The sequence below is a fragment of the Camellia sinensis genome, chromosome 8 (assembly GCF_055761805.1).
Source record: "Camellia sinensis isolate YWXY chromosome 8, ASM5576180v1, whole genome shotgun sequence".
Classification (NCBI taxonomy): Eukaryota; Viridiplantae; Streptophyta; class Magnoliopsida; order Ericales; family Theaceae; genus Camellia; species Camellia sinensis.
The window spans coordinates 162,119,331-162,140,864 of NC_138968.1; the positions used below are offsets into that span (position 1 = coordinate 162,119,331).

At 38.5% G+C, this 21,534-nt stretch overlaps 1 protein-coding gene across 1 annotated transcript; it reads right to left on the reverse strand.

The window, feature by feature from the left end:
- Nucleotides 1–15,123: 15,123 nt before the first annotated feature.
- Nucleotides 15,124–16,049, reverse strand: LOC114256416 (uncharacterized). The gene is made up of 3 exons (XM_028196067.2): nt 15,739–16,049; nt 15,308–15,691; nt 15,124–15,214 (listed from the first exon to the last, which is right to left on the reverse strand). The coding sequence occupies exons 1-3, from the start codon at nt 16,047–16,049 to the stop codon at nt 15,124–15,126; spliced, it is 786 nt and encodes a 261-aa protein (XP_028051868.2).
- Between the last annotated feature and the right edge of the window lie 5,485 nt (nt 16,050–21,534).

Sequence of the window (21,534 nt, forward strand, 5' to 3'; positions counted from 1 at the left end):
GCAAATCACCAATCAAGGATTGGCCGATCAAAAGAGAGACATGGCTACAGCTATTCAACTATTTTCATCATTTACCAATAGGAAATCTGTTGTACAAAAACAATTAAAACATTGTAATGATTTTTGGGCCAATTTGTGGCACGATGTACTTGACTCATTATGAAAAACAAGTTCTTGTTTATCATCTTATGTTCTTGTATTCAGTGTTTATTTTATTCCTTGTGTTTCCCAAATAGTTGAAAAATAAGGCTTCAAATATCTGCCATTAATCTTTTTGGGATACACATAACCATTCAAAATTTTCAAATGGTATGCTCCAAAAGGCAAAACTCTATGAATTTGATATAGTCCTTCCCAGTTAGGTGACCATTTGCCAAACTTATGGTTTTTAATTCCTATTGGAAGTATTGTCTTCCACACCAAATCACCTTCATCAAAGCCAACGTGTTTGACTTTCTTATTATAATTTTTGGCTGCTTTCTTCTTCTGAAAGAGAATGCTATTTAATGCCAGAATTCTAGCTTCATCTATGTCTTCTAACTCCAAGCACATACTCTGATAGTACTGCTCTGGATCCAACTGGTCTTGGCATCTTACCCTCAAGAATTTAACATTGATCTCCACAGGTAATACTGCATCATGCCCATAAACTAAGGCATAAGGAGTGACTCCTGTGCTTGGCATTGGGGAAGTTCTGTAAGCCCATAATACATCCAACAATAAGTTATGCCAATCCCTAGGATTATCTTCCACAACCTTTTGTATTCCTTTTTTCAAGGACTTATTGGATGATTCAGCTTGACCATTGGCTTGTGCATAATATAAGGTGGAATTAACAAGGCTAATTCCAAACTCAGACACAAAAGACTTTACCATTTTCTGATCAAAAACAGTCCCATTATCAACCGTTATAGTTTGTAGGACGCCAAATCTATGGATCAAATCTTTAATGAACCCAATAACCTTCGTCTAATCTACAGCTTTGTATGACTTAGCTTCGACCCACTTGGTGAAATAATCAGTAGCTACCAAAATGAAACAATGATGCTTCGAAGAGGGTGGGTGTATTTTCCCCATGTGCCATGCTTTTGACATGCCTGGCAACCTTTTGCATATTCTATGCAGTCTTTAAGGATAGTTGGCCAATAGTAGGAATGTCTTCGAAGCAGCTATCTCATTTTTACACCAGGCTAATGTGCACCACAGGTGCCTTCATGAACCTCAGCCATAGCTGTTAATGCTTCTTTTGGTCCTAAACATTCCAACAATAGACCATCTCCCCCCATTTTGTAGAGATCATTGTTATATATGATGTATTGCATAGATTACAATTTAACTCTTTTGCTGGCTTTTGAGGATGGGCCAGCCAAGTACTGTATTATTGGATGCCTCCAATCTTGTTCCTGCAAATCATTATGATTGATTTCCAGGACCGCATTCCTTTTATTTAAGGGTGGTATAGATTTTTGGTATGTTGTTTGGCTTATGTCCCGTTGGGTACCATCATTCCTCTTGAAATTTGAAGCTTTTTGAGCCACATCATTAGCTCTATCATTCAAGAATCTTGGAACATGAGTTACATTTGCTATTTGAAATTGAGAAAGCAAATGTAATGCGACAACATAATATGGCAGCATACTTATACTTTGACACTTGAAAATCCCTTTTACTTGGTTAACGACCAATTGGGAATCTCCAAATATGTCAACTGCATGTACTTGTAATCCAATAAGAATTTCCAATCCCACTATCAAAACTTCATATTCAGCTTGATTATTAGAACAAGTAGTTTCATCCACTCTGAAACCATGTGTGGTTTCTATTCCTTGTGGTGACTTGATCACTATACCAATTCCAGTTAGGCCATTGGCTTTCGATCTATCAAACCACATTTGCCATGACTCGACACTAGCCATACTAAGTTCCATTATCTCTTGACTCTCTGTTTGAGATAGATGGTCTGCTAAAAATTTGGCTAAAACTTGTCCTTTCACTGCCTTTTGGGGAACATATTCTAAGTGAAATTCTGACAAGGCTAATACCCATTTGCCAATTCTTCCCCTCAACATAGGTCTAGATAACATATATTTAACCAAATCTGTGGTTGCAATTACCAAGACAGTTGTAGGCAAAAGGTAATATCTTAATTTCATTGCAGCAAAATACAGTGCAAGGCAAAGCTTTTCTACAGCTGAATATTTACATTCACAAGAATTTAAAAACATACTAAGGTAATAAATAGCTTGCTCCTTGCCTTCTTCATTGTCTTGGGCTAAAAAAGCTCCCAATGAATCTTCTGCTGCAGCTATATACAACTTCAAAGGCTTAACGCCATTTGGTGGCATCAGTACTGGAGGGTTGGCCAAGTAGGCTTTGATTCCTTCGAAAGCACTTTGATGCTCCGTTGTCCACACAAATTCCTCTTCATCTTTCAGCCTTAATAAGGAAGAAAAAACTTTAGTTTTTCCTGTAGTGTTAGAAATAAATCTTCGAAGAAAATTAACCTGTCCAAGGAACTTTTGTAATTCTTTCTTACTTGATGGAGGTCTGGCTTCAATGATGGCTTTGGCTTTATTCTGGTCGATCTGTATTCCTTTCTTGTGTACTACATAGCCCAAGAAGTTTCTAGATGATACGCCAAAAGCACACTTAAGAGGATTAAGCTTCAATTTGAACTTTCTCATTCTTTCAAAGGCTGCTTCTAGGTGAAACAGATGTTCCTCTATGAATTGGGATTTAACTACAATGTCATCAATATAACACTCTAAATACCCTCCAATAAGGTCATAAAAGATAGTGTTCATAACCCTTTGATATGTGGTCCCAGCATTCTTTAGACCAAATGGCATTTTAACGTATTCGAAGGTCCCAATATTCCCAGGACATCTAAATGCTGTCTTGTGAACATCCTCTTCCACAATGCAGATTTGGTTATAACCAGAGTGCCCATCTATCATTGATAAAATCTGATGCCCTGTTAAACTATCCACCAGCAAATCTACTATAGGCATAGGATATTCATCTTTCGGAGTTGCTAGATTTAGGTTTCTAAAATCGATGCATACCCTCATTTTGCCATTCTTCTTAACTACAGGCACAATATTAGATAGCCATTCAACATACCTGGCTATCCTGATAAAGCCTGCCTTGAGTAGTCTAAGAATTTCTTCCTTAACTTTCTGGATCACGTCTGAACCCGTTCTTCTGGATTTTTGTTTGTATGGCTTAAAGTTAGGCTTCATAAGAAGCCTATGTTCCCCTAATGACTTATCCAATCCTGGTAGTTCATTATAAGACCATGCAAAATAATCTTTATATCTCCTCAGAATAACCAACAACTGGTTCCTATCAAGAGAATTCAACCAAACACTTATATAAATGGGTTGTTGTACAGAATCTTCCCCTAAATTTATTTCTTCTAAGGGGTCATGTATCTGAGTACTTACTGGAACTCTTTCTTTGATTCCTTCTGGCTTCGAAGTAGTCTCTTTGTTGCGTTCTGTTTCCAGGCTCTTTGATTCCACCTCTTTATCCTCCTCCTCATAGACAAAGTCTGTCCACAAGGCTTCTTCTTCCTATATTTCTTGGACTTTTGTTTCTATGTCCAATGCACAGTATTTATCAAGGGTCAAAACTCTGGCTTGTTGCTGCTCCTGCTTGTAGCCAATCGTCATGACTTCTTTCTCTTGCTCCCGCACTTTCTGGACTATTGACTTTACATCAAATATTGAAAACTTAATTAAAGCCAAAGACCTGGATTTTGGTGCTTCATCTTGCTGCCTATAACCAGGCATTATTGTCATCTTTAATGACCAGCTCTTCATCAGCATTCTCCTGGACTAAGTGCTTCAGGTGTGCTACTTCCTCATCAGCCGTTACTTCGGCTGAGCCATCGGATTTCATCAGTATACTGAGCGGTGCCACGCCCTCAATATACAACTTGGCTTCTGCGAAATCTGCACAGGCTATGAAAGGTTGATGATCTACATTAATTTCCTCCGTCTCTCCATTGCCTAGAGCCATTATCATTTTCTGACGCAAAGAGGAAGGCACACATTTGTTAGTATGGATCCAATCTCTACCAAGTAAAGCATTGTACTTCGTATTGGTGTCGATGACGAAAAACGCCGTCATGCAGTCCCTGGTTCCCACACTCAAGTTGATGAGTAGAATTCCCTGGGCCATCTGTTTGTCTCCAGCAAAACCAGCAATGGTTGTACTGGTTGGGATCAACCTGGGGTTCTTTTTCCCTAATTTCTTCAAGGAGGATTTCGGTAGTAAGTTCACCGCTACCCCATTATCCACTAAGACTCGGCTTAACTGTATTCCATCGAAGAAGGCCTTAATGTACAAAGGCTTAACATGCTGCGTCATAGAATTCGAGGGATATTCAAAAGGATACGAGAGGTTAATACTTACCACTTCTTCACTCTCATACTCAGCTTCCATTGGGGTAACCATTCCGAAATTATCTTGTACCATACTCGCTTGTGAGTCTTCACTAGAGATTGGAATTGGATCAATTTTTTGCCCCTCTTGATTCTCATCTCCAGCTTGGAATTCCTGCGGTAGTATGTGTACCATGTTTACTGATACTGGGGGAAACAAGCCAAACTGGATGGCTGGCTGTACCTGTTTTCCCTCTTGGCTACCTTAGTCAATTACCTCAGAAGCATCCTGCATGCTGCATTCTGGTACTTCATTGCTAACAGGTTTCTTCGAATGGTTTTCCTCGACTGGTTTTTCAACCAAAAATGTTTGCTTGGCCATGAAAGCTTCGAACATTTCTTCTTCCATCATTTCTTTCTTTTGGCTTATGCCAATTTCTTCTTCTGTCTCGCTACCACTCTCCATCAGAGCTTTCTCCAATCCTGCTAGGCTATCCTTCTCTCTGACTTTTAGTTTAGAATGAACCTTAGCCAACTGTTCTCTGCTGCAACCCACCTTGCTTCGTAGAACTGGCTTTGGAGTATGGTCTGACTTTCGATTCTTCTTTTCTTCAGTCTGGATCAATGAAGAACTCTCTCCACTTTCTTTCAGGTCTTGCTGGTATTGGGTTTACCTATGCTGAATTTTCCTCCTTTGTGATCTGGAAATAACGGGGACCATATCTGGTTCCTTCGTTCTTGGGTGTTTCAGCAATACCCAGTTGTTAGGGGCCACCAAAGGAGGCTTAACCATCCTACCTTGATTTCCAACATTCCTTTGGGTAGGCACTTCCCTAGGTTTGTTCTGCATCACAAACCAATCTGGAACTCTAGGTACCCACGAACTTACTGACCCAAATGTTGAACTGCCCTTTTCTTCCTTCGAGGTCACCTTCGAAGCTGGCTGTGAAGGTAATTGTTTGGCCCTGACCTCAAGCTTTGAACCTGAGTCAGGCCTTCGATGATGGTGATCATTTTCTATCCTCTGTGAAGCTAGTCCAGGGGGCCAATCTCTGGCTTTGATCCTAAAACCTGAACTCTTCTCCAATCTTCTTTCAGAATGACTACTACTCTCCATCTTGTAATAGTTAGGTGACCTGGACTCATATAAGCGCCTCTTGCCTTTGGCATGCATTCTATCAACTGCAGGCTCAACCACTAATAGCTGCTGCCTAACATTAGCCGGATACAGCTTTTTATTATAAGCATTGGTTGGTTTGGGACGCCTCTGCACATCCCTGTAATATTGCTTCCCATCAACTGGAAGGCCTTTCAACCACTTATAACTCAGTCTGCACCTGGAACACATCCTCTGTATTACGGCTGCCTCTAGGGAGTCATCATCCAGTTCTTCTTCATCAGAGTCTTCCCTCTGATGTGAGAAATCTTGTCCAATAGCTGGTAGATTTCTAGTGTCTTTCTTGATTGCTGTCTGGTTGGCCACATGCATCTGTACATTGACTACTTCCAATTCTTTCAAAGACAGGTTCTAAAAATATGACATAATGACATTGGCTGCCACCTCTCCAATTTCTGAAAATGGATTGCTGTCGATCCCCATGGCCTTTTTAGCTTTGGCTGGGAACTTCAAACTCCCTTTCCGAATTTGTTCTTGGATCCTGTCTCGAAAAACAACACAGTTTTTAGTCAAGTGAGACCAAGAATTATGCCATTTACAATATACTTTTCCTTTAAGTTCATCAAGAGATGAAATTTTAACCCCTTTTGGTAACTTAAAGAAGTTGGCCGCAAGCAAATGATCAAAAATGTCATCTGCCTTTGTTAAATCGAAAGAATACTTCCTGTGGAGATCTTTCTTTTTAAACTGTTGGTCAATTGTCGTATCTTTATGAATTAATGCTTCACAGATCATAGGCTCTTTTCCCACAATCTCTGCTGCATCAATCTCATAGTTAGGATCTTTGTAGTATATCCTATATGATGCATTATTTCGATCTTGTTCCTCTTCTAGTAATGCTTCATATCTAGATACTTTGTAAGTCAGTTCCACTAAATCCCTGAACTCTGTTGAATCAAACTTCTTTCGAAGCTTGAACTCTAAGCCATTTTGGGCCAATCTTACGAATTTTGGCTCTGGCAAGATTACTCTACATTTATTTCGAGCCCTCTTAAATCTGGCAATAAACTGAGTAGCCTTCTCTTCAGGCCTTTGACTCAATCTTGCCAAGTCTGCCATGGAAACTTCTGGCTCTGATTGGAAGAATTGGGCATAAAATGCCTCTTCCATTTGCTGCTAAGTCTAGATGGAGCCAGGTGGAAAGTTAATGTACCATACAAATGCTCCCCCAGTTAGAGAATTTGGGAATAGTCTCAACTTCATATAATCATGATTAGTAAATTCACCACATTGAGCAGCAAACCTAGCAATATGCTCTACTGTTGATTGGTTTCCGTTCCCATAAAAAAGGACAAAATCTGGTATCCTGAAACCCCTTGGGTATTCATGTACCCTGTCGACCCATTCTGGGTATGGTTTTCTGTACACGGGAGTTTGGACCCCCCAAGCCATTGGTCCACATAGCTCCTTAACTATATCAGCAATTTGGTCCCTAGGGACCATATTTTGTGCCTGCTGAACCACTACTGGGGGAACAAACACAGGATTTGGTGGACAAACTTGTGCTTGTGGTCCTCTTGGTCCATAGGGTGGTACATTTGGAACTGGTTGTCCTTGTGGTACAGGTTGCTGTTAGGGGTGTAGGTAACCTCTTTGAGCCTGTCCTGCGAAGGGACCTACGAAAGGTGCTGGAACAGGTATTGTATCCCTTCTATTTGTGGGAAAACCTTCCAATCCCCCGTGTATAAATTCGAATAAGGGATTATTGTACCCCCTAGTGCCAAGTATGGCTTCGAATGTGGGATTTGGAACCATTCTTATGCCATTTTCTTGTACTGGGCCAGATCCACCAATTTGCATGGCTTCACTGTTAAACATTGAGGCATTTTGGCCTGCTACAGGCCTCGAAATGGATTCATACCAAGACTGAGGTGGTGGTCTTTCATGACGCTGATTACTAGTTTGACCATTAGAATTTCCATTAACTTGCATAGGCTGTTTATCTCTAGCCAATCTTTGCTGAGGGACATTTACTTCCTCCATGTGTCTTAAATTTGTTGGTTGGTGGTTATTCATTCGATCCAAAAAGGATGTTGCCCACCTTTCCATTGTGTTTATTAATTGTTGTCCCATGGCATCTACTAGGCCACCCCACGGATTTACTGGCTGAGTAGATGGGACATTGGATGGTCCAATTCCTTGGTCTCGTCCAATATTATGAACAAATGGTATTTGTTCTGAAGTACTGATCTGTTCGACCATAGGTTCCGATAAGATAGGAGTCTCCACAGGATGTGTTATCACATTATCATCTGGATTAGGTATCTCTACCTCTCCTTCCACGCCTTCTTCCAAGCGTTCATTTTCTCCTTATCTCCTATGTCTAGCCATTTTAAATGCGTCTCACTGGGCGTGCCAAAAATATATATTGACTTTTTGGCTTTCGAAAGTTATTTTTGTAATTATGAGCGTGCCAGCAAGGATCAATCAGCCCTTACAGAATTTTAATTGCCAACCAATTATTCAGACGATTGTGTTATAGTTCTTTCAGCCTCAATGAAGAGGACTTTTACTAATGGCTTTGATTTAGGAGAATTTAAGCATAAAAACAGTTAAATAAAGAACAATTTAAGCATTTCATTAGTATGAAAAACTTACAATGATCCAAACTCAGCCTCGTAGAGATTTACAGCGACAATATACTTGAAACTACTCCTATGAATGAAGTGTAATGCAGGAATTTAAAGTACAAAAATGTAAAGAACGGGAAATATAAAAACTAGAATGAAATATGTAAAGTAAGACTGGTTTTTTAGATCTGAGCCCCCCTTTCCTGGGGTCTTCCCTGCTATTTATACTCCCCAAAGATAACCATTGAACTGCACTTCAAACCGTCGAACTGCTCCTCTGTGATCGCTGATCATGCTGCCTTATGAATAGTTTCACTACGCTTTCACTTGCAGTTAGGCTTCCCTCCTATATTTGAATTTGAATGTGAGTAACCGTTGAAGCCACGTCACTTTGCATCTCTTTGTTGATCCACTGCTACTCAGATCTTATAACAACCAATATTAACTGCCACATGTATGATCAGGATCGGAGACTTGACTGGTTTCCCCATATTACCTTTACTTTGCCACGTGTCGAATTGTTACTGGCTTGCACAAAATATGTAGCCAACAATAATATATCATATTTGCATACAAAAATTACTCCATATCTAGCTATTGCGGTATGTTTCTTTAAAAATTGCAATTATGCAGCATTTATTTCTATAAATATATATATATATATATATACTAGTGTAAAAGGCCCGTGTAGGCACGAGTTAGTACGACCTTTGACTCTAATGTTTTATTGAATTTACCAAAACGAAATGGAATAATATAACATTTTTGTAAAAATATTTATTTTATATTTGATTCATTCAAAAAATTAAAAAATATGCATTATAAAAGAAATAATAATTATTCCATAAAAAATAATCAATTCATTCCATTGCATTTCATTCCATTCCACTGCCTAAACATTTTCTCCAAAAATAAGATTAGTTTCTTACAAAATTTAATAGAATAAATGGTTAAATATATGATAGAAATTTTAATTCATATTACAAGGTACAATTATGGAATAATAGATGATATAAAATTTTAATTAAAATTAGTAGATTTTTTTTGTTATTATTTTTTATTATGATGGAATAATCGAATCGTGATTTTACACGTCAATGATCATATGGCATCACCTTTAAACTTTGTTTTGGTTTCATTTGTAAAAAATTATTTTTAGACTCCATGCAAAGCATGAGCTATTCTTGTGATAAATTTATATTTCAAAAATGCAAATTTTATAATAAATTATTTTGCTTGGTTTGATTATTTAAAATTTATTTTTAGACGAATTTTCATTTGTTTTAATAAGTTTTTTCATATTTTATTCAAATTATTATTATTATTTTACAAATCTTTTTTTCTATTTATTTTGTTAAATTAAAGATTATAATAATGAATAGCTGTAAATTGTAAGGGCATTTCATATTTTAAACAAACCTTAGAGGTGTATTTGTAATTTACCAAAAACTAAAATATTTATATTTCATAATTGATCAAGAATCTTTACATTATTACAGAAAATCCTTCACTCAAATTAGTACCACCAATATTGGTAAATATTACCAAAGAAAAGGGTAAAATGGGAAAGTCAAATTATAGGTTACAATTAGTAAATTATACAAAATGAAAGGGAAAAATAAGAAAAAAAAATATCTGGGGTGTATTTGTAATTTACTCAAAACTAAAATATTTATATTTCATAACTAACCAAGAATTTTACATAATTACAAAAAAACTTTTATCCAAATAAGTAAATAATACAAAATAAAAGGGCAAAATGAAAAAATTAAAGTGCAAGTCTCTAATAGCAAATAATTCTAAACAAAACAGCAAAATCAGAAGAAGAAAAAAATACGAGCCTCAAGCAGGTAAGTGCTTCTTTTATATATATATATATATATATATATATTTATGTATCTTTTTTTGATTCAAAGGAAATAACAACAAACAAAGAGAAGAGTATTCTAATACACCATTACAGAGGGTTAGTCCCTCATTACAGGAACTCCAATCATATCATCTATGAGTAAAGCAGTAACTTCAGCTGGGGGATCCACAAGGATCAGAACATGTTCAGTTTGGGCTACACCCAGATTAGCTAACATATCAGCTACTTTGTTTCCCTCTTTGAATGTGTGGACAAAGGAGCAGTTGCACCTCTGCAGGAGGAACTTAGCATCCTCAATGAGAGCCTTAAAGGGTGAATTTGGGTTTGGACCATGCTGAATTTGTTGAATGGCCTGTTCAGAATCCGTTTCTATCTTTACATTTGTGGTTCCTTTCTAGAACAGAATTGTTAGACCTCTGTATATTGCCAGATTTCTACTTCCATGCTTGTACAGTGCCCCAGTTTTCCATAATAGCCCCATAGCCAAATGCCTGTTTCATCTCGCAAAAGTCCCACGTATCCCGTCTGGCCTGGGTCTCCTTTTGAGCAACCATCCGTATTGAGTTTAAGTTTACCTGCAAGAGGAAATCACCATTTAATTAATCTAGGTACAGAAGAATGAGGATGGAGAAGGGATTGAAAAGCCTCTTCAATTTCATGGACATAGTCACAAACGGACTTAAGACTGTTTTGGGTAGGGTTTGAGAAATTATCAAAAACCAGTCTATTACGGTCTTTCCAGATCTACCAAAGGGTAACAATAAAAATAAGAGACCATTTAGACCCATAAAGAAGTGTTTTGCTGTTTATATTGCAGGTCACCCAATCAAATAGAGGCTGATCAGTCCCTTCCTCCCAGCAAAAGTTATGCTGGATGTGGATCCAAATATTCTTGGAGCAAACACAGTCTCTAAGGAGATGCTGCAAATTTTCACTAGGCTGCCCACATCTAGGACAAAGATCTGAAGAAGCCATATTTCTCACAAGGCGTAAATGGTTGGTCAACAGTCTCCCTTTTAGGATAAGCCAGAGAAAGTATTTCAATTTTTGAGGAGTTTTGATTTTCCAAATCCATTTCCAATCCCTGTCATCCACAACAGAGTTAGTAATAATGTTAAAAGCAGAGCCAGTATTGAAATTACCACAGGTAGATCCAATCCAGGCAGGAGCATCAGTAAAGGTAACAAACCTAGGTCTGTATATTTTGAGAATTTCATCCAAATCCTGTTGAGTGACAAGGATTTTAAGTTTCTCAGTATCCCAATTTCCCTCATCATCTAAGATTGAGCTAACTTTATCTAGATCATTGGTTTAGTAGGTGTTATTAGTTTGAGATAAAGGTTGAGTACCACACCACCAATCATTCCAAAGGGAAATGTCCTCCCCATTGCCAACAACCCATTTAACTCTCTTTCTGAGGATATCCCTATTTTTGCAAATGCATCGCCAAATGTAAGAGGATTGCTTGTTCTGAGGCCAAGTATAAAGACTATGATGCTTCAAGTATTTGAAATGAAGAATTTTGCACCAAAGCTTATTTTTGTCACACAGGATTTTCCACCCAAGTTTGGTAAGAAGAGCAGCATTATGGTCTCTAACCTTGCGAATGCCTAGGCCTCCCTCAGCTTTGCTTTTGCACACACTATCCCAGTTAACAAGGTGGACTTTCTTGTGATTCTCAGAGTCACCCCAAAGGAAATTTCTATTGAGTTTATCTATCTTATCACAGAGTTTTCTAGGAAGCTCCATAGTTTGCATGTTATATGAGGGAATAGCAAAGGTAACAGATTGGATAAGTGTTATTCTCCCGGCCATGGTAAGGTTTTTGGCTTTCCAACTTGAGAGTTTAGCTTTCATTTTCTCAAGGATTTCATTGAAAATGCTCTTTGTAACTCTTTTATGAAGTAAGGGTGAGCCTAGATATTTACCAAGTTCCTGGGTTAGGGGAATGCCACTAGAGGAGCTGATGGATTTGGCTAAAAGTCTAGGGATATTAGAGGAAACAAAAATTTTAGACTTAGCATAGTTGATTTTCTGGCCAAACACCTCACAAAATTCACAAAGGACATCTATTATGGTTTCACAATTCATTTGGTCAGCTTGAGCAAAGAGGATGAGGTCATCAGCAAAGAACAAATGGAAAACAGAAGGGCTATTTCTAGATGCCTTGATGCCTTTCCAAGAGCCCTTCTGAACTTTATAGTTGATCATATTGGATAACTTTTCCATACAAAGCACAAAAAGGTAGGGAGAAAGGGGATCACCTTGCCTAAGCCCTTTCCCATTCTGGACACCCTTAATAATTTCACCATTCCACAAGATAGAAGAGTGTTGGTTAGAAACACAACTCATGATTAAATCAATCCAATTATCATTAAGTTTAAGTTCAAGAAGAGTAGCTTTAATGAAATCCCAAGACAGCCGATCATAAGCTTTCTCCAAGTCAATCTTAAATATCATGCCACCTTGTGTTCCTTTCTTATTTCTCAAAGAATGCAGGATTTCTTGTGTGATGATAATGTTATCAGTGGTGTTCCTTCCAGGTATGAAACTGCTTTGGTTAGGGCTTACCATATTGTCAAGGAGGGCTCTAATATGACCAACTATAAGCTTAGTAATGATTTTATAAGAAACATTGCATAAGCTAATGGGTCTAAATTGCCTAATGTTTTCAGGATTATCAACCTTAGGTATAAGCACAATAAGAGTTTCATTAATGACATCAGGGATTATTTTATTTTGAAAACAAATTTTCACAAAGTCACACACAGAATGTTGAACAATATTCCAATATTTTTGGTAGAAAATGGCTTGAATTCCATCTCTACCTGGTGCTTTGAAAGCACCAATATCTTTCACAGCTTTCAGAATCTCAAAATTAGAGAAAGGTTTAGACAGACCATCATTGTCCTCTTGAGTGAAGTAGGTAGGGGTTAAGTTATTCCAGTGATCCAGATTGATTACAGCTTCACCTCTGAAGAGGTGTTGAAAATACTCAAGAATACTGGCCTTAATACTAACAGAATCAATAATCCAATTACCAGAAGCATCTTTAAGAGCATTGATTTTAATTTTTCTCCTCTTGGTAATAGTGGAAACATGGAAAAATTTAGAATTTCTAACGCCAAGAGTAATGTGTTTAGATCTAGATTTTTGGAACCATAAAACTTCTTCTTGAAACAAACAAGTATTGTATTGATAAATAAGGTCCTTTTCAAGAGACTGAAGATTATGAGAGAAGTAATTAGCTAAGGATCTTTGTATGCCTTTTATCCTAGCAAGGATGGGTCTTTTCCTTTTAAACATATTACCAAAAACCTCTTTGTTCCACTCCTTAACTCGACAGGTGAATTCAGTAATGGAATCAATGAGATTATGGTTCATATCAGACCAGGAGGATTTAATAACATCAATGAGACCAGGATGTGTGATCCAAGTAACTTCAAATCTAAAAGACCTATTGAGAGGATTGAGGGTAAGCATACCTTAGGTGTAGACTAAAAGAGGTGAATGGTCTGAATAAGTCCTAGGAAGGACTCTCACAATGGCTTCCGGGAACATGGTTCGCCATTCTGAGTTGTTCAGAGCCCTATCCAGTCTTTCCATTGTGTTGGCAATTCCCTGTCTGTTATTAGTCCATGTCATTTTTGGTCCAGAGCTCCCTAAATCAATCAATTTGCAATTGTTGACCCTATCCAAAAACTTTTGATTTCTAGCAACATTATGTCTTGGATTGAAACTTCTTCTTTCACCTTGGTTAGCCTAATCATTGAAATCGTCAGCGACCAACCATGGTTTATTCATGTTACCAGCCACTGCCTCCAGATCATCCCATAGATGCTCTCTCATAACAGGATTTGGGCTACCATAAACTACTGCTAAGACCCATTCATCATAATCTTCTTTGTGGATTGTGGCATGAATAGCCTGGGAATTGACTGAAGAAGCTCGCACATTAACATGGATTGTGTCCCAAACAATCCATATTCCTCCCACACGGCCAATTGGGTCGACAATTATCAAAGCTGTGAAGCCTAATCTATTAACGAAATTCCTCATTTTGCTAAAAGGCACCTTGGTTTCCATAAGAATTAAAATTCAGGTTTGTGGGCACGAACTATTTATGTTAGGTTACGTTTGAAGTTGTTATTGCCGGCTCCTCGGTAATTCCAGAATAATAGTCATAATAAATCCATGGATGGGTAAATAAGGGGTGAGTTGGTTACCATATCTTTAACAATGCTGCGGATCCTCCGTCGATCGGCCTTCTCTGATCTCATGGAGGCCATTTGAATCGAATGAAATGGCTTGAGACTGTTGCCCTCCTAATTTAGCTCGAGTGTCATGCGTATTTGTTCTATCCACCAGACGAAAGCGACTAGGTGAGCATCTTCTCTCTCTAGTTCTAACAACAAAGCCACCGTGCTGGTTTGATTCCGGTGTTTCTCCACCTCGATTATCTGGTCGCCTGAGCTCTGTGTGTCTTTTGGCTCCACTGCTGTCTTCTCCTGGATCTGGTGGTTCTCGTTCTGTATTCAAAGAGTCTATAGATTTATGGGCAGGGTTGATGGCTGTTAATGGGCTGGCATAAGTAGATGATGTTGGAGTAGCTTCTACCATGGTTAAGTCAATAGCTCTTAGTGGAGTTTCCAAAGTAGGAATCTTGTTAGAGGACGACAAAATCGATTGCGTGCATCAGGTTTGGAAGAGACCATAGCTTGGTCACAGACTGGTGACTCTGTCCTAGAATTTGTGGCTAGATATGATGTGCTCACCTCCATTGTCTTCTTATTTGGCTGTTTTAGAGTTTAGGAATCTGGTTCTTTAGGTTTGGAGATGGAGGAACCCGATTTTACCTTTGTCCTTAGGGTTTTTCGTTGTGTTGGTGTTGACTACAATACTGGGCTCACCTTGGCCTTTTTCAAATTCTGACATGTAGGTCTTCTTGCCCCTGGTAACTTTGTCTTAGCCATCTGGGCTCTCCTCTAAATATTTGAATTTATTAGCATTTGGTGTTGGGCCATGTATTGTTTGGGCATGTCTGGATTGGGTTGGTCGTCTACCTCTTTTGGTAGCTAACATCCGTGGACCGAATGTGTCTTCTTCCCTTTGCTCTGGTTACAGGTTTCCGTTAGCCTCCGTCATTTGATTGTCAGGCATTACATTATCGGTAACGGCTATATTCTTCGCCGCTGGTAAGATGGTAGGGCTGTTGAACAGAATGAAAACAAAATGAACTTTGGTTTCAAAGGTTGACTAAGATCTTCCACAATGAAAACAAAAAGAGTGTAAGGACTCATACTCTATGTTATAGTATCGATCTTCCAAAATGAACTTTGATTTCAGAGGTTGACTAACATCCATTTCAACACAAATTCTTGCAAATTTTCCCCTTGTCACCATTGTCGTATTCCAATCAATCTTTAGAGGTTTATCAATAGTTTTGGCTATGGCAAATAAGACTGTTTCCTGATAATACTCTATCGGAAGCTCAGGAAACCGAACCCAAATAACGGTTATGGTTTCAAAAGCTTCCGAAGGTTTGAAATTTGGTTCCCACCTTCTTACGGTGAGGTAATGGTCCATGATCACCCATGGCCCTCCCGTGAATACAGTAGTATAATCCGACTTTTCAAAAAATTTAAAGAGGAAGTAATTGCTGCCCAAGTCAATGGCATTAAGTCCCCTTGAAGACCCCAAATATTATTTACACAAGTACATAGCATCTTGTACCCAATGGTCTTACCTAAAAGCCTGATAATAAGGGTATTCTTCCATGGCTTTCTAATCTTCTCCAATAGTTTCTTTGGTAAGGTAACCCGAGGAAAACCCATGTGCTCTGAGGAAGAGTTGTGGATTTTAAATTGTCTTTCTTGCTCATCATCCTCTTCATCCAAAGAGAGAATTTCAACCTTACTGTCAAAAAGATAATCGTTTCTGTTTTTCATGTTCAAGGGTGGGGAAGGAGATCCCATTGTACTAAGGACATGATCAGAGGTTCCCTCCTTCGTTGAATCAAGGACCAGGTTCTCCTCATTGGTCATAGCTACGTCTTGAGCGGGTTCGACACCTTTAATTTTCTTGGTGCTTCAGTTCAAGTGGTCTTCTTCTTCAGTTGTCTTTACAGGGTTCAGAGTAACTTCTTCTTCAGAGGTCGTCATAATCCGCTACTTCAGATATGCCATATGTCATTTTAACATAGAGAGAAAAATAATTTTAATTTTTTTAAAAAAAAAAATCAATCAAATAAATTTTTTAAAAAAAAAATTCTCAAAAATTGTTTATCAAGAGACAAACCAAATGTATTTTGTGACAAATGTTACCTAATATTATGACAGAGTTATGATGGTAAAACACATGCTAAAAATATAATTTTGATAATTTCTAAAAACTGAGTTATTTAAAAAAAAATCTTCAAAAATAGTTTGCCAAACAAAATTTTCTTATTTTATTTACAAAAGAAAAATAGAAAGTAAAAAGACAACCAAACATACCCTTAATTTCCTTTCCTTTTTTTTTCCAGAGAAATTTGAAATATAAACACAAGAAGGCCTTGGTACCTATGGACTCATCAAGGCCCATGTTGTTCATAGTGAAGGGCCCATCTTGCTTAACCTCTAGCATTTTGGGCTTGGCCCGCTCACTACTAGAAAATAAAAATAACATATAAAATGCAAAATTCGACGAGCAAAAAAGGACAATGTGCGCAATATTATTCGGACGATTTGTGATTAGAAATATAAATCAAATGACTATTGGAGAATTAGTAGATTGTGGTTGGAGTGATTTTGGCAAAGATTAAAAAATGTTTTTAATCATTTATCAAGTATTTATATGATATATAATATTAATTTGCATAATATTATATGTATATATAACATAAATTAATTTTACATAATATTTTTCATATATATAACTGAGAGGGAGATTTGTGCCAAACAGTAAGCCGAGCTACACCAGCGCGGATGTGTGTTGGGCCGTGTAAGGAGAAGCCGTGGTGCATTGTTGGGCCGAGCTGGACCTACACGGAACGTGGTGTTGGGTCGAGATAGACCCACACTGAATGTTGCACCGTGCCAAACCTAACCGAGCTAGATTGAGTGGGTGGGCAGAACTGCCCCAGCACTTAGGTTCTGGGCAGCTGGACCACGTGACGGCCGAGCTATAGACAGCTCGGGCTGCGATTGTTGAAACAGAGATGGTCCATAAGATAGCGATTAGTAGCCGGGGTGCCGAATGATGTGCCCACCTCCAATCGGTTATGATAAACCAGTTAAGATCCAGCTCAGCACGAAACGACCAACGTAGTGCTGGTAGTTCACAAGTATCAGCTCAGTCAAGCATCCCACGTGGACCAATAAAGAGAAGAGAGAAATCCACTGCTGGTATGCATTAATACCGTTTGGCGGTGCAACAAACACCGTTTAGAGGTTTTGGTCTCTACATGTGTAAGAAATATAGAGGGGAGCACAGCCGCCTATCCAGAGAAATACAATAGAGGTAGTGCACCCACAACCTCTGAGGTTACATGGCCAACCTTGAAAAGGAGGAGCATGTAGACATTAGAGGTAAGCAATTTCGAACTCTTTCTCTCTAAACAAGCTAACTTGGCTGTCGGAGGGGTTTTCTGGCAAACTCACCTGCTGGGTAGCTCACCTTTGCTTTGTTCACAGTGTGACGGAGTTCTAATGGAGTGAGACGAGCTAAGTAGCAAGGAGGTACAGAGCGAGGCGAATATTTCTCTCTCATACAATTGGCATCGTCTGTGGGAATCTCTTTGACAAATAAACCTTGCTCTACAAGCTTTTTTAACTGTTTTTCATGGCGAACATCGACGAAACACCGCTGTCCGTTATCGACAGCATCACTCCGGAGTCAGCCCGGAGAAGAGATGGCCTTTCCACCATTCCGACAATGGCAGGCCTGGAGACCTTCTATAGAGGGCTACTCAGAGACACGCGAGACAAACACGTAAGGAGAACTGATCATTCTCAAAGTCCTAAGGGGCGTCGACGGCGAGGAGAATCTCATGCTCAGTTCCTAGAGCACAAACTTAGAGACCAGGACGCCCTCATTCGGAAAATGGCGGCGGAGAAGAAGAAGACGTTAAAGTGACAAATCAAATGGAAGGGTGTTGCTGGAGTGGGAAACCATAATGAGCACACATAACCCCGTTGCTTAGGCATCTAGCACCAACGGGAGACACCTTCTCTTTCTGTCACCAAGAGCTACAGCGTTGGCGATTCTGACCCACCGATGGAGAGATCACGCACGCACGACAGCAACTACCGTCCCTCGCGTCCATCAACGACGTCGAGATACTCTTACTCCGCCTGTTCGAAGGACCTGAGGGACGCCTTGGAGGAACGTGCACGTCGCAGGGAGGCCCAAAGAGTGCCGACACTGCAAAGGCTGAGTCCTTGAATCCGTTGCAGTGAGAAGGTGGCCATGCCGCCACCTAGAATGGAGATTCTAGCACCGGTGGACAAAGACTTGGCAAGACTCACCGCCACCCCACTGTCCCCAGAGATTGAAAGCACGCCCCTCCCCGCCGGATTCCATTAACCTAAGTTCACGCTGTACGATAGAAAAACGGATCCGTACATGCACATTAGTCATTACCGGCAAGTAATGGTAGACCATTAGCGCAACGATGCCTTGATATGCCTCATATTCCTAGAAAGTTTAGGAGAGTTCGGCCTGAAGTGGTTCGAAAGTGTGACAACTGCTTCCTTAATTAAGTAAATTAATTATACTAATTGTGTGCTTAGTGTTAATTGTGTGATTATGTGCTAATTGTGAATCATGTGTCATGTGTGATATATGTATATGGTATTGTCATTGTAAACAGATAGGTTAGAGTGAAATTAAACACGTCCAATTCACTAATTTTAACGAGTTAGAATTAAATAATAAGACAGGAATTAGAGCTTAATTCACACTCATAGAATTAAATTTAGTGTAATTGAGATTATATTGTGATAAAGATTAATTTAATTTAATGAGCAATGACTTGTTAGCCTTAGTTGAATTAATTGAAATATTAATCGAAATGTAAAATTGAATACAATAAATGTATACATGTGTACTGCTCACCAATTAGTTGCTTATGTAGTGGGTCTTCTTCAAAATACACGTTGAGAGAGAGTGAGTGAGAATAGGAGAGCTTTGAGCACTTGAACTCAAGAAGAGAAGAAAAGGAAAGGGAAAGAGGAACTTGTGAAACCCTTATAACTACATCTTTTTCTCCACAATTCACTTACTTTAGGTAAGAATTCTCCTCCCTAATCTCATGCAGTTAAATGTATTTGAAGATTTATGCTCATAAGTTAAAGAATTTAAGTGTAAGTAAGAAGAATATAAGTTTAATGGAAAGTTTAGTTCATATTGATACATGCATGGAAAGATTCATAAATATCCATGATCATACATTCATGTTCTTACATACACCTCTAAATTGAAGTGAAAGCGCCATGGGAATTGGGAACTTGAAGCTTAGTATGGCAAGGTTTATGCTTATACATGTCAAATCTTAAAGTAAAATATTCATGACCATAAAAATAAGAACTTAGATGAATTAATTTTTAAACTTACCATGCATGGCATAGTTTTATGTACTTCATGATCCTTCAGTTTGTTCGTTTGCATGTTCCTCCAAAACAAAAAGGAATTCTATGAGAATTAAGGATTAGAGCTCAACTTGTATGTTTAATGAACATAAATTGTAAATTCAAAATTCATTGCTTGGACTTTGGGTTTTAAATTAATCTTTGATTTCAAACGAAGTAAGAGATTGTTTATTTACCATGTTTGTGAAAGTTTTGAGTCTTGAATTGTGCAAAAATGAAGTTAGTATTTGAAAGAAAAGGGACCCAAAAACATAGCAATTTTCGGACTGTTTTTGTAGCACTGCTGCACGTGCGGCTTGGGGCCCCGCACGTGCGGAAAACAGGGTAGAGTGGAGCTTGCATACTGAAATATATGCACCTGCGGAATAGGTGCGGTGGTGGTCACCGCACGTGCGGTTAGGACCCCCACACGTGCGGCCATTTTGGGTAGACGCGGTTTCGTTTCCGCTCTTCTTTTCCACCTTCCAAGTTTCTATTTACATCGTTTAAAATGTTTTTCATATGCATTACATTCATGTACATTTTGTTTAGACTTGAAACAAAATAAAGAATAGAATGAAAACCGAACAAGAGAAAACAAATAGAGATCGAGTAATCGAATTGTGTAGTAGTGTAAGAATATGATTGTAATTGTGTTACGCTTGACTTTATTTGTTTAGGTCGGACGCCGAACCATTAGTACGTATATCGAGAAGCCCACTATGAGTAACACTGTTTGTAAAGATATGTTCAATTGTATTTATTTTTCTGAATATTAAATTATATTATTTTCAAACTGTTACTTTATTAAATGATGATCCTCTTTTTGAGCTGTATCCGTAGCATCCATAGTATATTGTTATCGTTATTGATATTGTTATTGTTATTGATACCGAGATCTCTATTAGTTTCAAATCTTGGAACTATTGTCTATTGTTTGATGGCCATCAATTGATTGTTCGTTCTTTCAGACCTATTGTATTATTGCTATCAGATGTATCACATATGACCTGTACGAATATGATTGGTTGAATTGAACGATTAAACAATTGATTAACAAAAAGATATGGATTCAAAATGTTCTATTGATAATTGATTGTTTCAAATGCCATAAGGACATCATGCTTAACCTCTTTACATAGTTATTATGCACTGGGCTCGAGCTCACAGTTTATTATATATATATAGGTGATCGAGCACCGGACCAGGGCTAGTGGCGTCAACCTGAACTCTATTTTGTCAAGCCAACTGTTGTGCCTAAGGTTGTGCATAATACCGCCATAACTACCAAAATCGCACTAAATCGCTCCAAACCGCACCGAACCGCACAAAATTTTAACTCTGCCGGGTGGGTTGAGCGGGTAGGAGGTCCAACACTAGCGGGTCGGCGCGTGTGGCTGGTGGAATTTCCCAACCTGCAAGTCTAACTGACCAGACCCACATATGTTTTAAAAAAAAAAATCACCTGTTGTGCTTATACACACACAAACCTTATACTCACACAAACATACAATAATTTCTCTATCAAACCTAATTGACACCCACCCACACAGTTCAATTTCGTCTCATTCACACACACAAAGATTCATCGCCACTACTACAACATTTCATCGATTTACATACATCGCTGTTGTTGCTGTGCCGATCGGCTCACCGCCAACAACTTTTCCTCACCGCCGCTGTTGGTTTCTCTTTCCCTTGCCAATCTGTTAGCCTCTCATTTCCTCACCACCGTTGTTGTGCTGATCGGCTCACCACTGCTGTTAGTCTCTCTCTCTCTCTCTCGATGCTCTCTTTGTCAAATAGTTTCTTTCGCTACTCTCTCTCTCTCTCTGATATATATGCTCTATATACATATAATATATATATAACATCAGTGAATAAATAGTGGTAATTTTAATTTTATTTATACTTATTATAA